Genomic DNA, 21,973 nt, shown 5'->3' on the forward strand with positions numbered 1-21,973 from the left:
TTGACTATGCAATTTGGCGCTTTGTTGTAGAAGAGATCTCTTGCAGAATATCGTGTATAAGCCGAGAGCATTGGGACAAGAATCAGTTTTGTTAAAATGGGTTTATCATATGCGGCAGTTTAGCAAAATACATTTCATAGTACCTTTTGCAAAATACTTTGGGACGAAGCTATGCAGAATACAAATGCTACTAAATCACCTGGTGGAAGCTCTCGCATCACCGAACTATTCACTTGCACGATCTACTCACAAGTTCACTGAAACGCAATAAAATGTTTTTTTTTTTGCTATTTATATTCCGATTTGAGCATATTGCACACATTACGACATCGATGAACCCTGATAACACATATACAAAGCAGTCTGCATTGGGAAAGCAATATTCAGGGAACACATAAGATGCTGGCACAGGCAGTCCATCTGTGAGGCACTCTTCAGTCACCTCAAAACTGGTCGCACATTACGTACACTGACAGTCATCGTAAGCAATGCACAGTAATTCTATAGCTGACTACGTCATGAACAGTAGTAATCCATATACCATATTGTGTTTCCTGTTGCTAGTAGGGAGCGTGAATGTATAACTCTGGTGCATTTCTACAGTTACGTACAGAACACCCCCTTCGATCAACCATATTACTTCGAAACAGACGTATGCTTGAAAATCCTACTTTTTAAAGTTCAGCGGGTAATCTTTATTTTACGTATACTACAGCCATTATCGCGTGGCTTATAACCTAGTTTTGTAACCCTTTCCGTGAAAGAGAACAAATCTACCAATCGGCAAAGTCGACAGCTAGGCCAATCAGTAGATGATAGCGCGTGGATTACAAGATCATTAAAAATCGGTTGGAGCACATTCCGCAGGCATTACAAACAGATTAGCGGAAAGTTACCTCTATCATTGTAACCAAAAATTGTACAATATTTGCATTCTACCTGCGCTAGCACATGCGGCAGAAACATGGTGGTTAGCAAAGAAGCTTCAGAAGTTAGAGACCATGCAACGACCAATGGGAAAGCAAAGTGTTAGCTGCAACTTTAAGAGACAAGAAGAGAGCGGTGTGAATTAGAACGAACGGGAATAGCCGATATTTTAGTTGACATTACAACTAAAGAAAATGTAACTGGGCAGGCCAAGGGCTTATAAGCGGTGGTTGATTAAAGCTACGGAATGAGTGCTACGGGAAGGGCTATGATCGAGGACTTGCAGAATATTAAAAGCCGTCGAGAAATGATGAAATTTGCCGGCACAAGATAGAATCAATTGGCGTAAGACCGGGGTAATCGGAGAGGGCTAGGAGAGTTCTTCATCTTGCAGTGCATATAAACGCAGGCTGCTGATGATGATAATGACATAATCATTGAACACGGAAACACGTGCGTGAGGCTGATAAAAAGATAACTGTTTCAAGGTAACAGCAAGAGAGAATATTTAAATATTGTTATCTTGCTTTTATTTCACACTGTCAATGCCTTGGCCGTGTTATTGCAGAAGCAGTGGATTATAGATAACGATGAACCACTACTACTGGTGTGAGCACGAACACATTTGGCAGAAAGTGCAAAAGAAAAGAGGAAAGAGATGCAATGCCTAATAAACAATGTTGATGTAAGCCTATAATTTCTTGTAATATAGCCATCGACAAACATGTTGAACACGAGAAATAAAACCAAAACTTAAGTACAACGAAAAACAAAGCGCACAACAACTCGGAACACATTTGGAAACATAGAGGAAACATGAATATACGTAATGTGTTTACAAGTTCGTCAAAACGTATGGGCTAAACGAGAGGTCACCGGCCTTAGTAGCCGCTCTTAGTAGCCGCTACAGTTTACCTACTGTACGCCTGTGGTGTTATGAGCCGGTCTCTAGCATACCAATATAATTGCACATATTGTTATAGCACAAATTTTTTGGAAGTGTCAACTCCCGTATGTGAAGCGTTTATGTTGTTTTATTTGTTTAAATGTTTCTTATATGATTTATCTTAGGCGAGTTGTGCTATGTCGTATACTTACATAAAAAAACTTTAGACGATGATGTCTAGCTCGAATTGAGAGTGTAGGTAATCGTACACGACTTAACGCCGAGGAATCCGTGTGCCGGTCGTGACTTAAAATAGATCTAACCGCATTTCGCTGCACGTTATCAAGTTTCTTGATAGCACCATTTGTGAACGCGTAGTAGCAGCGCATCTCCTTCAAATTAAATTCTAACGAGCTGTTCCAAATCAGGAATATTCATTAGTGAGAACAAGGTTCCTCTCGTTTGTTTTATTCCTGAAGCTAGGAACATTATCCCCAGAGGGGCCATGACTTAAAACGGCAGGTTCCTTAATATTTCTCGACGCCACGCATGAGGGTTTTGAAAAGGATCGGCGTGTTTTTTCTCTATAAATTACTATTTCTTTCTTTTTTACAAGACCTGCGCAATGAAATATTAAATGATTTTCATCGACACTATTAGCATGGTATCTAAATATTTTTTTCTATTCTACAGTGTTTTCCTATTTTAAGGTGAGCGCAAACAAATGGAGCAACTACAAACTGTATTCTAAACGGGTGATATTGTAGTATACACCCTTCTCACGGCGATTCCGCGGACGCCGCCACGTTCGATCACGTGATGGTGCGTTTTACTTTATTACAGCATAGGCAGAACGACAGAGACAAAGAAAGGCGCATTAGGCAAACACACAGCGCTAGATACAGCCCGTGGGTTTGTTCGCTCCACTTTTGTGTGTGCCTGTCGTTGTGCCTGCGCCATAACAAAGTAGAAGGCGCCACACCAACGTGCCCACGTAGCCCCCCTTATCGACGTAATGACACCTCCATTGCTTGCCTCTGCTGCCTTCGGCTCGCAAATCTCTGTTCAGGTGAATATCGTTAAATGAACAAAAGAAAATACACAAACTGTGGGGTTTTACGTGCATAAAAATCGCGATATGCTTATGCGACACGCAGTAGTAGGGGATGCCGATTTTATTTTGACCGCTCGGTACTCATTAACGGGCGCCCAATGCACGATACATGGGCGTTCTTGCATATCGCCCTCGTCGAAACGCGGCCGCCGCGGCCGGGATTCGATGCCTGGACCTCGCGTTTAGCAGTGCAACGATAGACACACTACGCCACCACGGCGGGTGGTGAGTACCATGGGCGGTGACTGGGCGGACGACGCGAAGCTTTGAACACACCTTCGGAGGACGTGCGTTTTCAGAGCTCGTTAGGCCTTGTCTAAAAGGCGCGAGCATCATGTACGGTGCTTAATAGTGCTAGAAGCTGGGCTAGAAATGTATTCCGAGCTGTCCAGACATTCCGCTTGTGAATTGAACCATAATCAGCGCCTTTTGATCTGCGTTTTCATTTGCCGATTACCTTGAAGCAGCGGCTCGTCACGTTTCCGAGTCGACAGCGCCTCACGGTGCAACCCGAAACTGGTCGTTTATTTTCTGGCTAATCGCTCACGGGTGTGCTCACTTTCGGTAGCTTTGATGTTGCCGCGCTTCAGGCTTGGAGCGCAGACGTTCTGTACTTTGCCTTCCCCCCCCCCCCCCGCCAATAGCGTGTAGCAAATACGTATTATCGTTAGTCACTCGCTTATTCCCTGGGTCGTCATAAAACGTCCGGCTACAAATATTCGTGTCCTGTCAGCGCAGTCCGTCGCCCCATAACTCCGTCGCATTAATTCAAAATTGCGCCCATTTACTTATTCTTGATACGTGGGCGACAGAGTGGGCGTAAGTTCGAGCGTGACTTGGGGAGGATTTTTCTGCATAACGTGCGAAACGTTTACTATGCCACGAAGCAACCTTACTCCTTTTGACACTGTGTGAGGAGCGGTACTCCTTTTTGCTGACGTCGCTGCGTTGAAGTAATTTCTTTGGAGGGTTACCTATCCAATGCTGGCGAATGAGTGAATTTTATGCGCGGCGAAAAGCATACCGCTCGAAAGGCCGGCAACATGGGCAGCTGTAGCAGCGGTCCGTGAACTTCGCCACAGAGATTCATTCTATTTCAACTACTCTTGCAGCAAACTACTGCGCGCGTCTTCACTCTACCGTTCCACAATTTCTCGTACGAATAGAGCACAGTGCATTAGCTGTCACTCAAAGTCATTTCCAAGGGCTCGCTGCACAGTAGCAGGGCAAAAGCGGTAATGGTTTCGCCTTCGTGCACTTTCGCTTGAAGCTAAATCCGGTGCGCAGTCGAAAAGCACCATCTCGATGCTATACAGCAAAATACTCCGCAGAAAAAGTATATATCAACCTGTATAGTTAGAACTTAAATTCATGGTGTAACCTGAGCACTCCGCAGTCGATGGCCAAGAATAGTTGCAATCAAGATGAGGTCCTTATTTATTGGCAACGTCCCGTTCTATGAAAGCGAAACCGAGCGCGATAAATAGGTTACCTCAAGTTACCAGGTGTGGAAATGGTGCTTTTCGTTACGTGCTGAAGATCAGGAAAGGCTTCGAGACTTTTAGTAGCTTGTTTGAGTAAGGCACGTTGAAGATACAAACTTTCCGCTTGTAGTAGGCTGCAAAAAATCTGATACAAACCTAATCACACTTGTGTCGCTCCATTGTTGAGAGGCAAATTAGGCTCGCACGGCAATGCCTAAAAGCGAGTAGCAAGATAAGTGTCAAGGGTTAGTAATCAAGCAGAAAGATTCTTGTATGGTCACATCGCAGATGGTGTGAGCTTCTACAAAGTTAAAATGTCATAAGTTGCTCGAACACTTGGATGTCCAACATTGACAACAAGGTTCCTTTCAATTCTTACATGCCCACAGCCAGGAACGGCAACCAGTGAGGAGCCAACTCCTGAAACGGTAGGTACTGTTATGTATTTGTTTAATGACATGCAGTGGATGCCTTTTTGGGCGCTTTTAGTGTATATCTTTCTTCCTTCTTTTGTTCTGTTTTGTTGTTGAGCTTATGTGCGCCATATTTGAATCTGATATGGTTGCAGTTACCAGAATGAATGCTTTCTTTAATGATTGGGATATTTGCGTTCTTTTGCTGCGATGGCATTGTTGCCCAATGTATATTGTTGTTTACTGCCGGGCGTGCGATTGATTTTATGGGCCGACTTCGAAGGCAGTCTAGTCTAACACAGCTCCTAGAATATTGACCTAGGGTTGCATTTAGAGAAGACGGGTGCTGTCAAACGAACGGATAGCACTCGATGTGACCTTAGTAGAATGACGATAAAGCCATGTGAAATCAAATATCGCTTGGAATATGTCCTCCCTCGGATTCTAAGCACAGCGCACGCGGTTTCTTCCAAAAGTGCGCACTGACGTCAGCAATGACGTACATTGGGCTCGCTCCGCCCGAATTGATGAGTTCACCAGTGAAAGCACCAGTGACGTCACCGCTCAAGGGGGCAGTGTAAGCAACAATTAGTGCACCGATGAACGCTAAGTAATTACCTAAAACGATCTACATATGTGCATAACGCCAATGTCACGTAAACATTTGCTGTTCACCATCTGTAACATATGTTTTTTTTTTGGCAGAAAGCAACCACGGTTGCTGACTGTCTATTTAAATAAAATGCTTCGCACTGCGTAGTGCTCAAATGCAGTTGTGGCGGCCAAATTCTTTGTTTTATCTCATTTTGCTCCCGCCTGTTGGTGCAAGTTTGTTCGCGCTCTCAGTCCAACTGCGCGGGGACCGGAGCTATGTCAAATTGCAACGTGCACCTTTTAGTCTATAATTCCCTGTTCCTCTTAAAGAAATGCAAAAAAAAAAAGAAATAGTTCGTTCATTCATCCTTGTTCGGTACTCGAATAGTGTAAATTATGAAAAGAAAACGAACACCAATGACATGCTTCTGCTTCCAGCCAGGCACAGGAACAAGTGAGGAGGGGTCTGTGACGGTACGTATTTGATCCGCATAATTTTCTTCTTTTTGTTCTTGCTTTTCCACGATTTTCCTTTGCGAAGCATGTCTTTGACTGCTATATCCACATCATGTAGAGTCGCTGTCAAAGCTGGAAAGCACACTGTGGTGCAGGCTATCAGTTGCGAAACACTAGGTTTTGAAACTTGGAGTAGCGTAATAACCTATAATGATTCTTCTTATTAGCCGAGGAGGTGAATTCATGGGCCAGTGGCTCCTTTTCCGTTCGGAATTAATGCTTCACACCTTGAGACGGCAGCGAACACAGACCTTCCTGTGTTCGTATGTGCGTAAAGCGTTTTTTTTTTCTTATAAATACAGATGAAAAGAACGCGTCATTATTGGGAATGACGTAAGCAAAATAGGCACTAAGGCCCACCCATATAGAACGTGGAGTATTAATGAGAATTATGCCGTAACTTGAGTTCTCAGCCATCGCGTTTGTGTCTTTTGTCCAAGCCCGTAAATCTTCGGCTTCGTTACCGACTCCAATTCCGTCGGCGCCGTCGCCAAAAGCATTATGGGAAATTCAATACCCGATAAACGTAGGCGAGGCAAGCGCAAGAACTCTATGTGTCACCAGTCAAAGGTTCATTCATACTTTTTTTTAAACGAAGTTGTTTTATGCCAGGCTAAACGGAAAGGATCAGTGCACTGTACGCATACATACGTCCCGACACAGTATCAAGTAAATCTCTGGCATCCACGCAAAAAGGCGCCGCTTTGCAGTATCGTAAGGCAGTATCACCAAGAGAGGGACGTTCGAAGAACGGTAGGACTATACCGGAGCAACGTTGCATGGAGGTAGGAGGGAGGGTTCGCCCGCGGAAAGTGGGAAGAGGGGATGGGGGGGGGCGGAGCAGTTGGAGAATTTAGGCGAAGGAAAACGGTGCGCCTGCCGGTCACTCGGTTTCAACGCCATATACTAGCTTTGAGCCCACGCCTGCCACTCGACGAGCTGCGTTCTCCAAACGCGCGCCTACTCAACACTAGACAAAAAGTAAGGGCGCATGCGCCATACGCCGCCGGAGCTCTCACGCCGCAGTTTCGTCAACCACGCGCTCACCGTCGCGACGTATAGAAACCACGGCGCCTGGCAGAATCTCGGTTTTTCCGTTGAGGAAGCGTAGCAGCACGGTGGCTCGCGTGCTTACTACAGATGTCAGTACGAGCGAAACTGCGTTTATTAAAACAAGTCCGTGCATAATTACTGACCTCTGTTTGTCAACGTGTAAGACACGTGCACGTGCAGACACGTGCAGCCACTGCTCCCTCGAATACACGTTCCACTTTCTTCTTACGAGGAATTCCCTTGAACTGGGGATCAACCAATTTCTCCTTTTAATATCAAGGTAGAAGCACGACTTCTCGAGTGTCGAACCAAGCGAATATTTTACCCACGTGGGTTGCCATGCAGTGCTGTTGAAATTAATGAACGGCGTTGGCCTCCCCGCAGGCGACTTCATTTTTCATAAATTAAGTCACTCAAAGTACATTATTTTTCAATGGTAGTCGTAGTTATGGTGTTACCGGCGGAGTGTCCTGCATGCTAGGTCGTCGCATTTTGCTCCTCATTAAGTGACAAACCTTGTGCGAAACTTTCTTTTCAGCCAAGCGGCCCCCCAGGTCCCGGAACGGTGAGTGACGACGACGGCTTTCCCTGTCGTAGACTTCGAACGCGTAGAAAATGTGAAGAAAGACACTCCGCAAGAAAGTATGAGGTAACGGGGGAGTTCCGCTATCTACAGCTGAACCTAAGGCGTCACTGCAACTTTACAGACGTGCGTCTCTGCACGTTTAGTCATCTTCGATATCGACCCACTAGATTCTCAGCAAGCCTAAACATTACTGAAATATTCGTTCAAACGATAATTGGTTTCATAGAAACATTCAATGACACCGACCTTTGGACTAAAATTACAATTAGAGCTGTATATGAACATCTTGGAAATAGAGAAGCAAGTGGTGTGCTATCGTAACAAGTGGGGAACACTGGAAAAACCTCGCAATGTTGTAGCGGCTATAGGGGCAATGTGCTTAAGGTAATGCTTTAAAAGCATATAGAAGAAGATTAAATGTGCAAATTTTAAGTGATGATATATTTCACATTTACTTCGCTTAACACCTATTTTTTATATTGAACATTTCTAACCATCTTTAATATCGCATGTCGTAAATGTTGACATTAATCTGACAGCTTCAAGTATATCACAGTGGAATATAGGATCATAAATTGTTACAAGAGTGGTAAGTTGTCCTAAATACAAACAAAATATATTCCAAATAGAAGAAAACACAGAAACACCAAAGTAACCAATAAGAAAGTACTTAGACCATGCAAGTATTCGCGTGAAGAAGACACCTTAAGTTGCAACCATAAAGTGAAAAAAATGCCCGAATTTCTGAAAGCGTCCCTCCATAACCACTAAGAAATGATGTAAGTGGAACTCTAGAATTCATTCCAAAACAAACATCCGCCCCTACATTTTGTGAGGAAACAAATGAGCACACGCAAATAATTTTTTTTTCTAACGAAAGGCATTTCATGCCTGCTGAATTCACAGCAGTTCACAAGCATTCTCGGAGCCGCCTAAACATGAAGCAAAGATAGCTCATTATTCCCGAAGAATTTCCCCCGCCTTTCTAGAATGCACCGGCATGAGAACTGTCTTCGATAGGCTTGCTTTGATTCATTTAAGTAGAGTACTAATTTTTGTTTTGTGAACTATAGTATTAAAAAAAGGAGCTTGAACGACCCCAGGGCGAAGTAAATGATCCTGCGCCCCTACCCAATGCTTATGCCACAAGCAAGCTCTGTTAAAATATCGTGATTGTAAACTTTACAGCAACCTTAGCGTGTTTTTTTTACAAATACAAGTTGCATGAACAAAAGCCCCAAAAGACATAAAATTGTCGAATTTGATTGCTACATAACAACGAGGTCTCACGCTTCCCAGAGACAATAAGATATACTGTGGTTCCATGCAACGCGACAGCAAAATACCTTGTAGTCCGAGACAGTAGGCGAAATAAGGTCTCGGGGCCGTACTAAAAATAATCAACGTTGTCTTGAAAATTAGCACTGCATACTTCAACAAGCCGCAAACATCGCAGTAGATGCGTACACAGGTAAGTATACTGATGTTGTCAAAAAGGGAAGTTGTCCACGTGCTCCTATTAAAAGGTGCACGACTGCTCATTTGCGTCTGCGCTTGGTTATTGATGTTTTACATACAGACGCACTGCTGTGCTGTTAAGGTGCTCATAAGGTACCAGCGATAGCGAGTGACTTAGACACAGTGCCGAAACATAATGGTGAAACATGGTGACATGGGAGACACGATGAAACGCTTACGCTGTTGAGTACTTATTTAAAAAAACATACTCGTGCAGCTAACGCAATAAGTTTCAGAAACACTGAAAGTGTATGTTCTTTCCACTATGTTTAATTGTAGGTTTAGTTACCGTAGCTTCGAAACAGTAGCCTCAAATCACATCAACTTCCTGCATGGGCAACTTAAGTTGCTTCTTTTGGGGGGAGGGGGGACAAAGCTCTGTAATTCACCAATGGAAATCCTAAAAAAGAGAATAAGCTTTCAGCAAATCGTGACTTCTAATTATGTAGTAAACGTAAAAACTACACACAATACATTCACAAGCCTAATTATGATCGTACGTCCCCTAAGTAGACCGGAATTCTTACGATGCCAAGTAAACAAAGCTCGACAAAAAACAAAGCAATATTTGTGTTAAAGAAAGTGAAGGTAACAATCTCTATTGCATAGTCACTCTTTTTAAAGTCAGATAACGCTATCGCAGTCGTAGAAAGTGAAAATCTACGGTATATTTATTAATATAAAAATATATACATACAATATAATGGGTGTTTCTACGACCATTCAGATGGTCGGAGATTCGGAGATTCAGACACCGGGGCTGTTTTGTACCGATTTATTTTTGCCCATTAAAACGAGGGTTCTCACTGCTTTCTTAAAAGTATTCCCTATTTGTCTGAATAAGCGGTGCTCGCCGCCTGCCCGAATACCTTGAACATTTCTAAGTTTATTCAATGTCGATTTTTTATAAGAAAAATTTGATAACACTTTGCTACTCCCACATTGCAGGTAATACTTAGTAGCAGGGTTTCTGCAACTAAACTTGATCAAAAACAAAACATTGAAGCTGACTCGAACCACAATCACAAAGGACAATATTTCGCCTCCAATACAGTCGGCGCACCATTGTCACTTAGTTATGTTGGACCAATTACAACTCCACCATGTCTAGAGCACCGCCAACACAAATTGTACTATTTTAAGGTAAGAGATAGAGTTGGCAGCGAGTTGCTAGAGTTGATAAAGGGTGCGAACTCCATTGTTTGAGGTTAAAACAGCTCACGGAATATTCCTAATCGAATATGCTTGCTTCGGTAACACCATGGACTCACAACATAACGTTAGTATACGACTTGCAACAAAGCCTCAAGAACGTTTTTCCCCCTGTAAAAAAAAAAAAAAAAGAGAGAACACTTGCAGAACACCCAAATTTCGCGCTATGTGCATCGGCTCAGGGCGTAGTTGCACGCACCCTTTCCTTTGATAACGTGATTTGTAAACCCTTTCTGTTGATTCAATATTGCCAACATAAATATCGCCATAGGTTTGACTCCTCGTCTAGCCAATAAATCGCCAGGGCGACAACCATGGAAACAAGGGGAAGCATCGCTGTGGATATTGATCAAGCGACAAAGTAACTAACGTCTACAAGAATTTTTTTCTCTAAACAGAAAAGACACATAGCCTCTTGGTTACTTCTGTGGAATTCCTGCAAAGAACTCACAAGCGGAAAAGAGAAGCTGGACAAGAGACTTGAAATAACTAACTTTTTTTCCCCAAGGTACAGCTCTGTTCAAGCTAGCTGACAATTCACCGTCCCGTTGTCAACCAAGCGCTCATACGTAAGCAGAACAGACTATGTGCAAAGCCAGAAGTGTATTGAACCGTGACTGTATGTCGGATGCGTGCATCAGCAGAATGCTTCCAATACTACGTGACACATTTTGCTACATCTGTGTAACAACTGTTTCAAGTGAGGTTAAATGTGAATGGCCAAACGGCATAATTTGCATGACAAGTGTGTACATCTCTTGCTGGCGTATCTCATACAGAAAACGGCCTACAGTACCTATTCTGAAGCAGTTAATAGTTGCCCTATGCGTTTTACCCTTACTGAGGTGGCTAAAACATAGAGACAGTGAAAAGAGTTACACAGAAATTATATGGCACCGTTTCTTCTTGGTCTTGTGTTGTGGATGAAATGCACGCTACCATTAACCACGGACATAAAAACACTCTTTTGCATCCAGAAGAAAGTACCTTGACATAGCGGAAGGCCAGGTGTGGCTTATAATGTACGCATTTAAAGTGCCTTTTCAGGACAGATATTAAGATGAAATTATTTAAATAGAGCACAAAATAATGTATACGCATCCATGAATTAAAGTAAACCTTCTTACTGTACAAGACAAGCGGTGTGGAACTAATGAAAAACTAAATCGACATGAGGTGTCGCACATAATTTTTAATCCTTGACATGCTGAAACGCGCCAAAAATTACCTCCCTTCCATATATGACAGCGAAGTTGGTCGGATTTTATGACTTCTTTCAATCTTTAAATTACAGTAGATGTGCTACAAAGATTGCAGATATAATAGCATTTCTGTAAAACAAAGTTCTGGTGACACAAATTGGTTATTTCAGACAGCCTAAGAACATGAGCCGAATTTGTATAGCTTCAGCCACTTGCGAAAAGTGAGAACCTCCCGTAACGACATAACATTCACTGCTCGCGCCCTAAATGAACACTTAACGATTCATAGGCATGCCGCAAATCCTAATGGCGTCCGAAATAAATTGTTCTTTGGGCAAATTTCAATATGCTGAAGCCTACTAACTTCAATGACAACCTCGCCCCACTGTCACAATAAATTCCAGGTGTTAAGCCTATTCCACCCCTTGGTGCATTCACCGGAGATACGGAACAAAAACCTTGGGGTATTATCGTTGCCACATTTTGAAAGAAATTATTCAGGATTATTAGGGTGCGTTTAAGAAAGGGCATCGCCTAGTGACTCTTAGGTGACTTCTGAGGCTACAAGTTAGGAAATTGCAATATAATACTTGTCTAGGCAACCACACTTTTTGTAGAGAAATTTTAACGAAAAATTTGTCCCTATAAAATGAATGTCGTAACTATTCATTCTCTAGCCAAAATACAGTTTGTAAAATTGACTGGTCATGCTCAGGGACAAGCAATGACTTGCACTTTTTTAAGTGAATGATACTACAAATGTACTATCAGGTATAGTAGTACATTTTGAGCAACATATACTATACGGTTGCTTTTCAGCAAAGCCCTACGCTGGCTGCTACCATGACCATGCAGAAAAAAATATAAAGCGTCCTAGAATTTGTCATTGCGAGACTGATAAGGCTTAACTGAAGGCTTTTTACTGAACGTAGCTAATAAAAAAATTCAAGGTACAATACCGGAAAGCACGAATACGTTTTTTTTCTTTTTGTCATCTGATAAACTTCATCAGCATCACCATCATCATCAGCAGCAGCAGCACCAGCATCATCATCAGTTTGGTTACGCCCACTGCAGGGCAAAGGCCTCTCCCATAATTCTCCAACTACACTGGTCATGTACTAATTGAGGCCATGTTGTCCCTGCAAACTTCCTAATCTCATCCGCCCACCTAACTTTTGCCATCCCCTGCTACGCTTCCGTTCTCTTGGAATCCAGTCCGGAACCCTTAATGACCATCGGTTATCTTCTCTCCTCATTGCATGTCCTGCCCATGCCCATTTCTTTTTCTTGATTTTAACTAAGATGTCATTAACTCGCGTTTGTTCCCTCACCCATTCTGCTCTTTTCTTATCCGGTAACGTTACACCCATCATTATTATTTTCATAGCTCGTTGTGTCGTCCTCAATTTAAGTAGAACCTTTTTCGTAAGCCTCCAGGTTTCGACCCCGTACTTGAGTACTGGTAAGACAAAGGTGTTATAGACTTTTCTCTTGAGGGATAATGGCAACCTGCTTTTCATGATCTGAGAATGCCTGCCAAACGCACCCCAGCCCATTCTTATTCCTCTGATTATTTCAGTCTCATGATCCCGATCCGCGGTCACTATCTGCCCTGAGTAGATGTATTCCCTTACCACTTCCACTGCTGTTCCCTTCCCAGGCTGTTACACATTAGCTTTCTGCGGATCAATTTTTAGACCCACCCTTCTGCTACGCCTCTCCAGGCCAGTGAGCATGTATTGCAATTGGTTCCCTGAGTTACTAAGCGAGGCAATATCATCAGCGAATCGCAAGTTACTAAGGTATTCTCCATTAACTCTTACCCACAATTCTTCCCAATCCAAGTCTCTGAGTACGTCTTGTAAACACGCTGTGAATAGCATTGGAGAGATCGTATCTCCCTGCCTGACGCCTTTCTTCACTGGGATTTTGTTGCTTTCTTTATGGAGGAATAGGGCGGCTGTGGAGCCGCTATAGATATCTTCCAGTATTTTTACATACGGCTCGTCTGCACCCTGATTCCTTAATGCCTCCATGATTGCTGAGATTTCCAGTGAATCAAACGCTTTCTCGTAATAAATGAAAGCTATATATATATAAGCGTTAGTTATATTCCGCACATTTCTCTATCACCTGATTGATAGTGTGAATATGATCTGTTGTTCAGTAGCCTTTACGGAATCCTGCCTGGCCCTTTGCTTGACAGAAGTCTAAGGTGTTCCTGATTCTATTTGCGATTACCTTAGTAAATAGTTTGTAGGCAACGGACAGTAAGCTGATCGGTCTATAATTTTTCAAGTCTTTGGCGTCCCCTTTCTTATGCATCAGGATTATGTTAGCGTTCTTTCAAGATTCCGGTACGCTTGAAGTCATAAGGCATTGCGTATACAGGGTGGGTAGTTTTTCTAGAACAATCTGCCCACCATCCTTCAGCAAATCTGCTGTTACCTGATCCTCCCCAGCTGCCTTCCCCCTTTGCATAGCTCCTAAGGCTTTCTTTACTATTTCCATGGTTACTTGCATGCTGTGCGTAGTAACAGCTCCGCGGTCGTCACTCTCGCTACTTGGATCAACGACCGGAACTGCTAAATTTTTCACGAGACTATTTCGATTCCATCACTTCGCTTGTAAATGCGTAGGTACAGTTACCGACCGTCCACCCTATTTTTTCAAACTTTGTAGTCTTCTCCCTACTCCCCCACCTCACCCTTGCTTACGGTTTTCAACTAAAGCCGTACTGGATTCGTTTATATCTTCGCATCTAGTTCATCTAGTTCAGGTAGTTCAGGTGCATAGCTTCCAAAGCTTTCTTTACTTCTTCCGGCATTACTTGTGGGATTTCAAATTACTCTAGACTATTCTCTCTTCCATTATCGACGTGGGTGCCACTGGTACTGTATAAATCTCTATAGAACTCCTCAGCCACTTGAACTATCTCATCCATATTGGTAATGATATTGTCGACTTTGTCTCTTAAAGCATACATGTGATTCTTTCCTATTCCTAGTTTCTTCTTCACTGCTTTTAGGCTTCATCCCTTCCTGAGAACATGTTCAATTCTATCCATATTATACTTCCTTATGTCTGCTGTCTTACGCTTGTTGATTAACTTGGAAAGTTCTGCCAGTTTTATTCTTGCGCTAGCGATAGAGGCTTTCATACATTGGCGCTTCTTGATCAGATCTTTGGTTTCCGGCGATAGCTTACTGTTATCCTGTATAACGGAGTTACCACCTTCTATAGCACACTCCGTAATGATGCCCATAAGATTGTCGTTCATTGCTTCAAAACTAAGGTCTTCTTCCTGAGTGAAAGCCGAATACATGTTCTGTAGCTCGATCCGGAATCCTCTATTTGCCCTCCCACCACTAACTCATTGATCGGCTTCTTATGTACCAGTTTCTTCCGTTCCCTCCTCATGTCTGCGCTAATTCGATTTCTTACCATCCTATGGTCACTGCAGCGCGCCTTGCCGAGCACGTGCACATATTGTATGATGCCAGGGTTAGCGTAGATCATAAGGTCTATTTCATTTCTGGTCTCACCATTCGGGCTCTTCCACGTCCACTTTCGGCTATCCCGCTTGCGGAAGAAGGTATTCATTATCCGCATATTATCCTTTTCGGCAAACTCTACTAATAACTCCCCCTGCTATTCCTAGACCCTATGCCGTATTCCCCCACTGACTTGTCTCCAGCCTGCTTCTCGCCTACTCTGGCATTGAAGTCGCCCATCAGTATAGTGTATTTTGTTTTGACTTTACCCATCGCCGATTCCACGTCTTCATAGAAGCTTTCGACTTCCTGGTCATCATGACTGGATGTAGGCGCGTAGACCTGCACGACTTTCAATGTGTACCTGTTATTAAGTTTCACATCAAGACCTTCCGCCCTCTCGTTAATGCTGTAGAATTCCTGTGTGTTATCAGCTATATCCTTATTAGTCAGGAATCCAACTCCTAGTTCTCGTCTCTCCGCTTAGCCCCGGTAGCACAGGACGTGCCCGCTTTTTAGCACTGTGTGTGCTTCTTTTGTCCTCCTAACTTCACTGAGCCCTATTATATCCCATTTACTACCCTTTAATTCAGCCAATAGCACTGCAAGACCCGCCTCACTAGTCAACGTTGCCAGATTCAGATTCCAATGGCGGCCTGTTCGCACCCTCTGCCGCGCCGCAGGTCTGACCGCCGCCGTGGTCGGTTGCTTCGCAGCTGCTGGGGACTGAGGGCCGGGGTTTGATTCTTGTATTCATAAAGGATGTTGTGGCCAAGTACTGCACCAGGGTGGCCAATCCTGCTCTGGCGAGGGAGTGCGTTACCGGATCTGGTCACCGTGATCAGGCTGCACTCCAGGCCTGTTATGCAGTTTTATCAACACGCGTATTTTTTTTATCCGGTAGAAAATTGCTCGGCACCGGGATTCGAACCTCGGTCCTGCTGCACGCAAGGCGGATACTGTATACCTCTAGGCCACCGCTGCACTATCTGCACTAAACTTACACAGTGACAAACGTTTCCATCTCCGCAAGCTCATTTTGATCGCACACAAACCAATTTTACTCTTCTTCTGATCACCATTTTCCTTCGTAAAGACAAATGGCCACAGACTCGGCAAGTCTTTCCCACGCGGGCCTCCATGGACACATGCGAAGGGACAGTGCAGAGAAATGTGCCGTGCGTCCATGTGCGGTAAACTAGCCAAAACGCAAGTGGCGGGGACTCTGAAACCTTGCTACCGGCATTGTAACACTGCGTTATGAGTGAATCGGCGCCAGCACTCCTCTACACAAATGATAGAAACACGTTATCTCAGATGACATCCTCCTACAATGAGAAGCGACAAGGTAATAAAATTCTGCAAGAAAACAAGAAGTGTGCAGCTGGGATTTGCAAAGTTCGTCCCTAAAATGCACGAGTTGGTTGGTCTCTTCATCCATCAATCAATGCGTCGTCAACGCCTGTTTTTTTTTTTCCATCAGATTATTTGTGGTAAGCCGAAACAAGAGAACCAAATGTACTATGTTTTCTGTGCATGAAAGTGTCGATAGTAGTCGAATCAGATATGGATGAAGGGAGCAGTTAGGAGGTGCCAATGCCAAAGACAGCTGAAACCAAACGAGTGGGCGCATCACGTCATAACACCACCAGGAAGCGTGGTAGCATTTAGTGCTCCCGGTACGCTCACGCTCTGCAGGCAGTGCAGTACAAGAAGTGCAGATCGATTAAAAACCGGATGAAACCAGCACATAGTAACTTATGCGCAACAGGCTGATCCTTTACCGGTGACCTCCGGCAATTTTCGAGGTACCGCGCTTGGCGCACTGCCTTTTTGTTATTTGTGGAATCGACACGGTTGACGTAATAGATCCCGCCATTATTATTCGCCTGTTCGCGCAGGATTGTACGGTTTTAACTACATTATTACAGCCAATGCTATAGTACCACACAATACAGCCGCAACAAGAAAAAAACATTGTTGCGTGGATTAAAACAAAGTAGAGAATTGAAACTCAGCACTGATAAATCGGTGCTCCTACGTATAACTCACAAGCAACACAATTGGAGTTTTTTTTTCGTTCCATCGGCACAACAGACCCTTTCACGGAAGTCAGCGAATACAAGTATCTCAAAGTTAACGTTACTGACACGCTAAACTGGAACAATCACATTTTGAACAGCGCATCACCCGCTTTCAGAAAACTATATCTAGTATGCCATACGGCTAAAGATGCATCCCCTGAAGTGAAGTCGTTCACATATACGAAGTCTATTAGGCCCAACCTGGAAGATTGTTGGGTTCTTGGGATCCATTAAGTACAACTAACATTATTTCCCTTGAGGGAATAAAGAGAAAACAAATTCGTATTGCGTATTACAAATAGGCGGTGAAAAGCCTCAGAGTTATCGCTCATGAATGCAATTCACACCATTCAAATACCGCAAAATGCAAAGAACAGACATTCTTTATTGATCATTGAGCCGTAAATTTTACATAGATTCAAGCACACAACTCACCATTTCTGCATGCGAAAAAAAAGAACCGTAATTCCCACGCTCTTATTCTACCTCATTACATTCCCGAAAAAATCGCATTGCGTTCATAATATTATAGCACAATGCAGTCACATACCTTTCCACTACCTAAGTGTGCCTAATCACTTGAAACAAGCCTTCTCCATAGTTTATTATAGTAAAAATGCCATTTTTTGCTGTTTCGTTTCTTTACTTAAGGTCCTATTTCCTATTGCAATATTATATTACCGTTCTAGTATTATCTACGAAAACTTAAATTGTACATTATCCTCCCGCTTGTGCTATGAAACCTGCAGTTGCAAAAATAAATATTTTAAAAACAATGAAGACCCCGCAACTGTAAGTTCTCTAATTGAGTAAGTTCTAAGTACATCTAATTGCACTGTCTCGCTCTCTCTCTATTTGTATATGTCTGATATCGCTAATCGATATTTCATTTGGCAGTCAAAATTGTACGAAAATACAAAAAAAAACGGCAGGAATACTGCTGCCTCTGATCGTTCGCTGCGTCCAGTGGCCAACAACAAGACCAGGCGTGCTGAGCTTCTCACAGGAAAACACAGCTTCTTTTCACGATGTCACCGCATATGGCATTGCCCGAACATTTTATGAAATGCGCAACTCATTACAAGAAGGGAATGCTCTTCCCGCGTAACAAAATCCAAGGCTTAGTTTCAAACATTTTGTGTTCTTTTCATTCAGGGGCCTAAATCAACCAGCCTAGCCACAGTAGGCTCTATCCAATTCCACTACCCAAATGTGCGTCTCGTCTAGCTCTGTTGAGTACTGCAGTCGCCCCTTCTACTTAAACGAACTCGATGACCATAACACATATCGGAGGAACAATGCTCGCACTATCTGTTTCTTGTTTCTACTGGCCAAACAACACTGAATCAGGCGCCATAAGTTCTACGAACAGAAATAAAGTTTTTCTTTGCACAGCTGTCTCAGTCGCAGTACTCGTAATTTGTTTTTGTTTTTTTTTCATCAGCCTGTTTCATTTCCACTGCAGGCGGAAGGCCTGCCCCTGCGATCTCTACTTACCCCTGTCCTGCGGAAACCGATTCCAACTAGCACCGACGAATTTCCTAATTTCATGGCTCCACCTGTTCTTCTGCCGTCCTCGAATGCGTTACCTTTCTCTTGACACCGATTCTGTAACCCTAATGGTCAAACGGTTATCTAACCGACGCATTACATGACCTGTCCAGTTCCATTTTTCTCACTTGATGTCAATTAGAATATCGTCTGTACGCGTGTGCTCTCTGATCCAAACCGCTCTCTTTCTGGCTCTTGAAGTGATGCCTAGCAATCTTCGTTCCATCGCTCTTTGCGCGTTCCTTGACTTTTCTCAAGCTTTTTTGTCAGCTTGGCCACTGCACACAACAAACCGACAACGGCAGCTTTCAACATCATCATCATCAACGTCGTCATCATCATCATCATCATCATCATATTCATGAAAATTGCCTATATCGGTTTGTTTGCAGTGGACAGAATCTAAAATACCAGGCGCGCTGCGTTGCTGGCAGTGCAAAGCAGGTTTTTTTCACCATATTGACCGTAACTGTCACGCTCGTAATTTTTCATAAAAGGGACAAATCATTAGAATAAGTAAATATGTTTCTTCTGGGTAAAAACGGCAGTAATTATTCCTCGCCATTTTGTCATTCGTTGCATTTCGGCATCTAAACCAACCAGACCAAGCGCAGTTTTCTCATCACGCTGTCGCAGTGTATGTCTTGTCTACCACTAATGACTATTAGAGTCGTGCGTCCCACTTAAAAGAATAATGATACAGATAGGAGAAATAATGCTGGCGCTATTGGTTTCTTCATTCTAGTGGCCAGAAACAACTGAACGAGGCGTGGTAAGTTCCAGAAAACGAAACTGAGCGCGTCTTCCAACAGTTGTCACTGTGGATTCTCTGGTATTTAAAAATGAGGTTCAAAAGTTAATTCAAAGACCGCGCTTTTGTCCTTCGGAGTAAAATCGAATATCCATTGCCCACCATTCTTTGCTTCTATATGTACAGTAAACCAAACCAACTGGCTCTGGTGCTGTAAATTCGGCTTTATTCCACTCCCTCTATTCTATGTCGAGCATACCACTTATGAAAAAAAAAACCTGGTTGCTCATTTTGTATGAACGCGACGGTGACCTTGTCTATGGAAGCGATGAAGCTTGCGCTACCGGTTTTTTGTTTTCAGTGGCCAGAATCAACAATAACAGGCGCGGCGAGGTTATCTCAATGGAAAGCAGCTTTTTTGATCATCTTGCAATATTTAGAAAACTCGAAACTTACCATAAATGTGACAAAATATCATCATAGGTAAATATGCTTCCTCTGTGTACAATCGCATTCCTCTTTTTCCACAATGTTGTCTTTCCTTGCATTCAGGGATCTAAACCAACCAGGCCAGGCGCAGTAAGTTTAATCTCATTCCACTGTCGGGGTGTATGTCTCCTCTACCGTTGATGAATATTAAACTCATGTCTTCCAATTCCAAGAACTGGAAGACAATAACGTAAACCGAAATAATAATGCTGGCGCTATTGGTTTCTTCATTCTAGCGGCCAGAAACTACAGAAGCAGGCGCGGTAAGTTACACAAATGAAATTTAGTGCTTGTTCCAGCAGTTGTCACCGTGGATATTCTAGTTTAGATGGAGGTTCAAAAGTAAATTCAAGGATTCCTGCTTTGTCCTTCGGAATAAAACTCTAATATCTACTGTCCCCTCTTCTTGATTTTTGTATGAACAGGAAACCAAACCAACTGGCTCTGGTGCTGTAAGTTTGGCTTTATTCGACTGCATCTTTTCTATGTCTAGCATATCGCTTATGAAAAAAAAAATCTAGTTGCTCATATTATATAAGCGCAAGGGTGAAATTTTATACGGAAGCGATGTAGGTTGCTCTACTGGTTTGTTGTTTCCTGTGGCCAGAATCTAGAATACCAGGAAGGGTGAGTTTCTCGGAATGCAATACAGCTTCTTTCATCATCTTGCAAAATATGGAAAACTGGTAACTTCACATTAAGGGACAGTATTTAAGAAAAGGTGAATATGGTCTCTTCTGTCTAAAAGCACCATTCCTTAATTTCCACCATGTTGTCTTTCCTTGCACTCAGGGATCTAAATCTACCAGGCCAGGCGCAGTAAATTTATTCTCATTCCACAATCGTAGCTTATGTCTCGTCTACCGTTGAGGAATATTAAAGTGGTGCGTCCCAGTTACAAGAAATGAAACGCTATAATGTAAATCGGAAGAATAAAGCTGCCTATATTGGTTTCTTCATTCTAGTGGCCAGAAACTACAGAAGCAGGCGCGGTAAGTTCCACAAATGAAATTTAGTGCTTGTTCCAGCAGTTGTCACCATGGATATTCTAGTTTAGATTGAGGTTCAAAAGTAAATTCAAGGATTCCTGTTTTGTCCTTCGGAATAAAACTCGGATATCTATTGCCCGCTCTTCTTGATTTCTGTATGAACAGGAAACCAAACCAACTGGCTCTGGTGCTGTAAGTTTGGCTTTATTACACAACATGTGTTCTATGTCTAGCATATCGCTTATGAAAAAAAAAATCTAGTTGCTCATATTACATGACCGCAAGGGTGACCTTTTATATGGAAGCGATGAAAGTTGCTCTACTGTTTGGTTGTTTCCAGTGGCCACAATCTACAATACCAGGCCGGGTGAGTTTCTCAGAATGGAATACAGCTTCTTTCATTATTTTGCAACATTTGGAAAACTGGTAATTTAACATAAAAGGGACAAAATTTATGAATAGGAAAATACGTTTCTTCTGCATAAAAGCACCATTCCTTAATTTCCACCCTGTCTTTCAATGCATTCAGGGATCTAAACGAACCAGCCCAGTCGCAGTAAAATTATTCTGACCCCACATTCGTAGTTTATGTCTCGTCTACCGTTGAGGAATATTAATGGTGCGTCCCACTTACAAGAAATGGAAGGCTATAACGTAAATCGGAAGAATAATGCTGGCTCTATTGATTTCTTCATTATAGTGGATAGAAACTACAGAAGCCGGCGCGGTAATTTCCGCAAAATGAAATTTAGTGCGTGTTCCAGCAGTTGCCACCGTCGATATTCTAGTTTAGATTGAGGTTCAGAAGTAAATTCAAGAATTGCTGTTCTGTCCATCGGAATAAAACTCCAATATCTATTGTCCGCTCTTCTTAATTTCTGTATGAACAGGAAACCAATCCAACTGGCTCTGGTGCTGTAAGTTTGGCTTTATTCCACTCCATCTGTTCTATGTCTAGCATATCGCTTATGAAAAAAAAAATCGAGTTGCTCATATTACATGAGCCCAAGGGTGACATTTTATAAGGAAGCGATGAAGGTTGCTCTACTGGTTTGTTGTTTCCAGTGGCCAGAATCTACAATACCAGGCCGGGTGAGTTTCTCGGAA

The 21,973-nt window shown here is 42.9% G+C and overlaps 1 protein-coding gene across 1 annotated transcript in view; it reads left to right on the forward strand.

The window, feature by feature from the left end:
* The window catches only part of LOC142560631 (uncharacterized), a 223,655-nt gene that overhangs the window by 70,091 nt on the left and 131,591 nt on the right, over nucleotides 1-21,973 (forward strand). Inside the window, exons 18-20 of the mRNA XM_075672856.1 lie at nucleotides 4,801-4,839; nucleotides 5,857-5,892; nucleotides 7,526-7,552. Of these exons, the coding sequence (XP_075528971.1) occupies nucleotides 4,801-4,839; nucleotides 5,857-5,892; nucleotides 7,526-7,552 (102 nt within the window). The remainder of the gene's footprint in view (nucleotides 1-4,800; nucleotides 4,840-5,856; nucleotides 5,893-7,525; nucleotides 7,553-21,973) is intronic.

The sequence above is a fragment of the Dermacentor variabilis genome, chromosome 10, assembly GCF_050947875.1.
Source record: "Dermacentor variabilis isolate Ectoservices chromosome 10, ASM5094787v1, whole genome shotgun sequence".
Lineage (NCBI taxonomy): Eukaryota > Metazoa > Arthropoda > Arachnida > Ixodida > Ixodidae > Dermacentor > Dermacentor variabilis.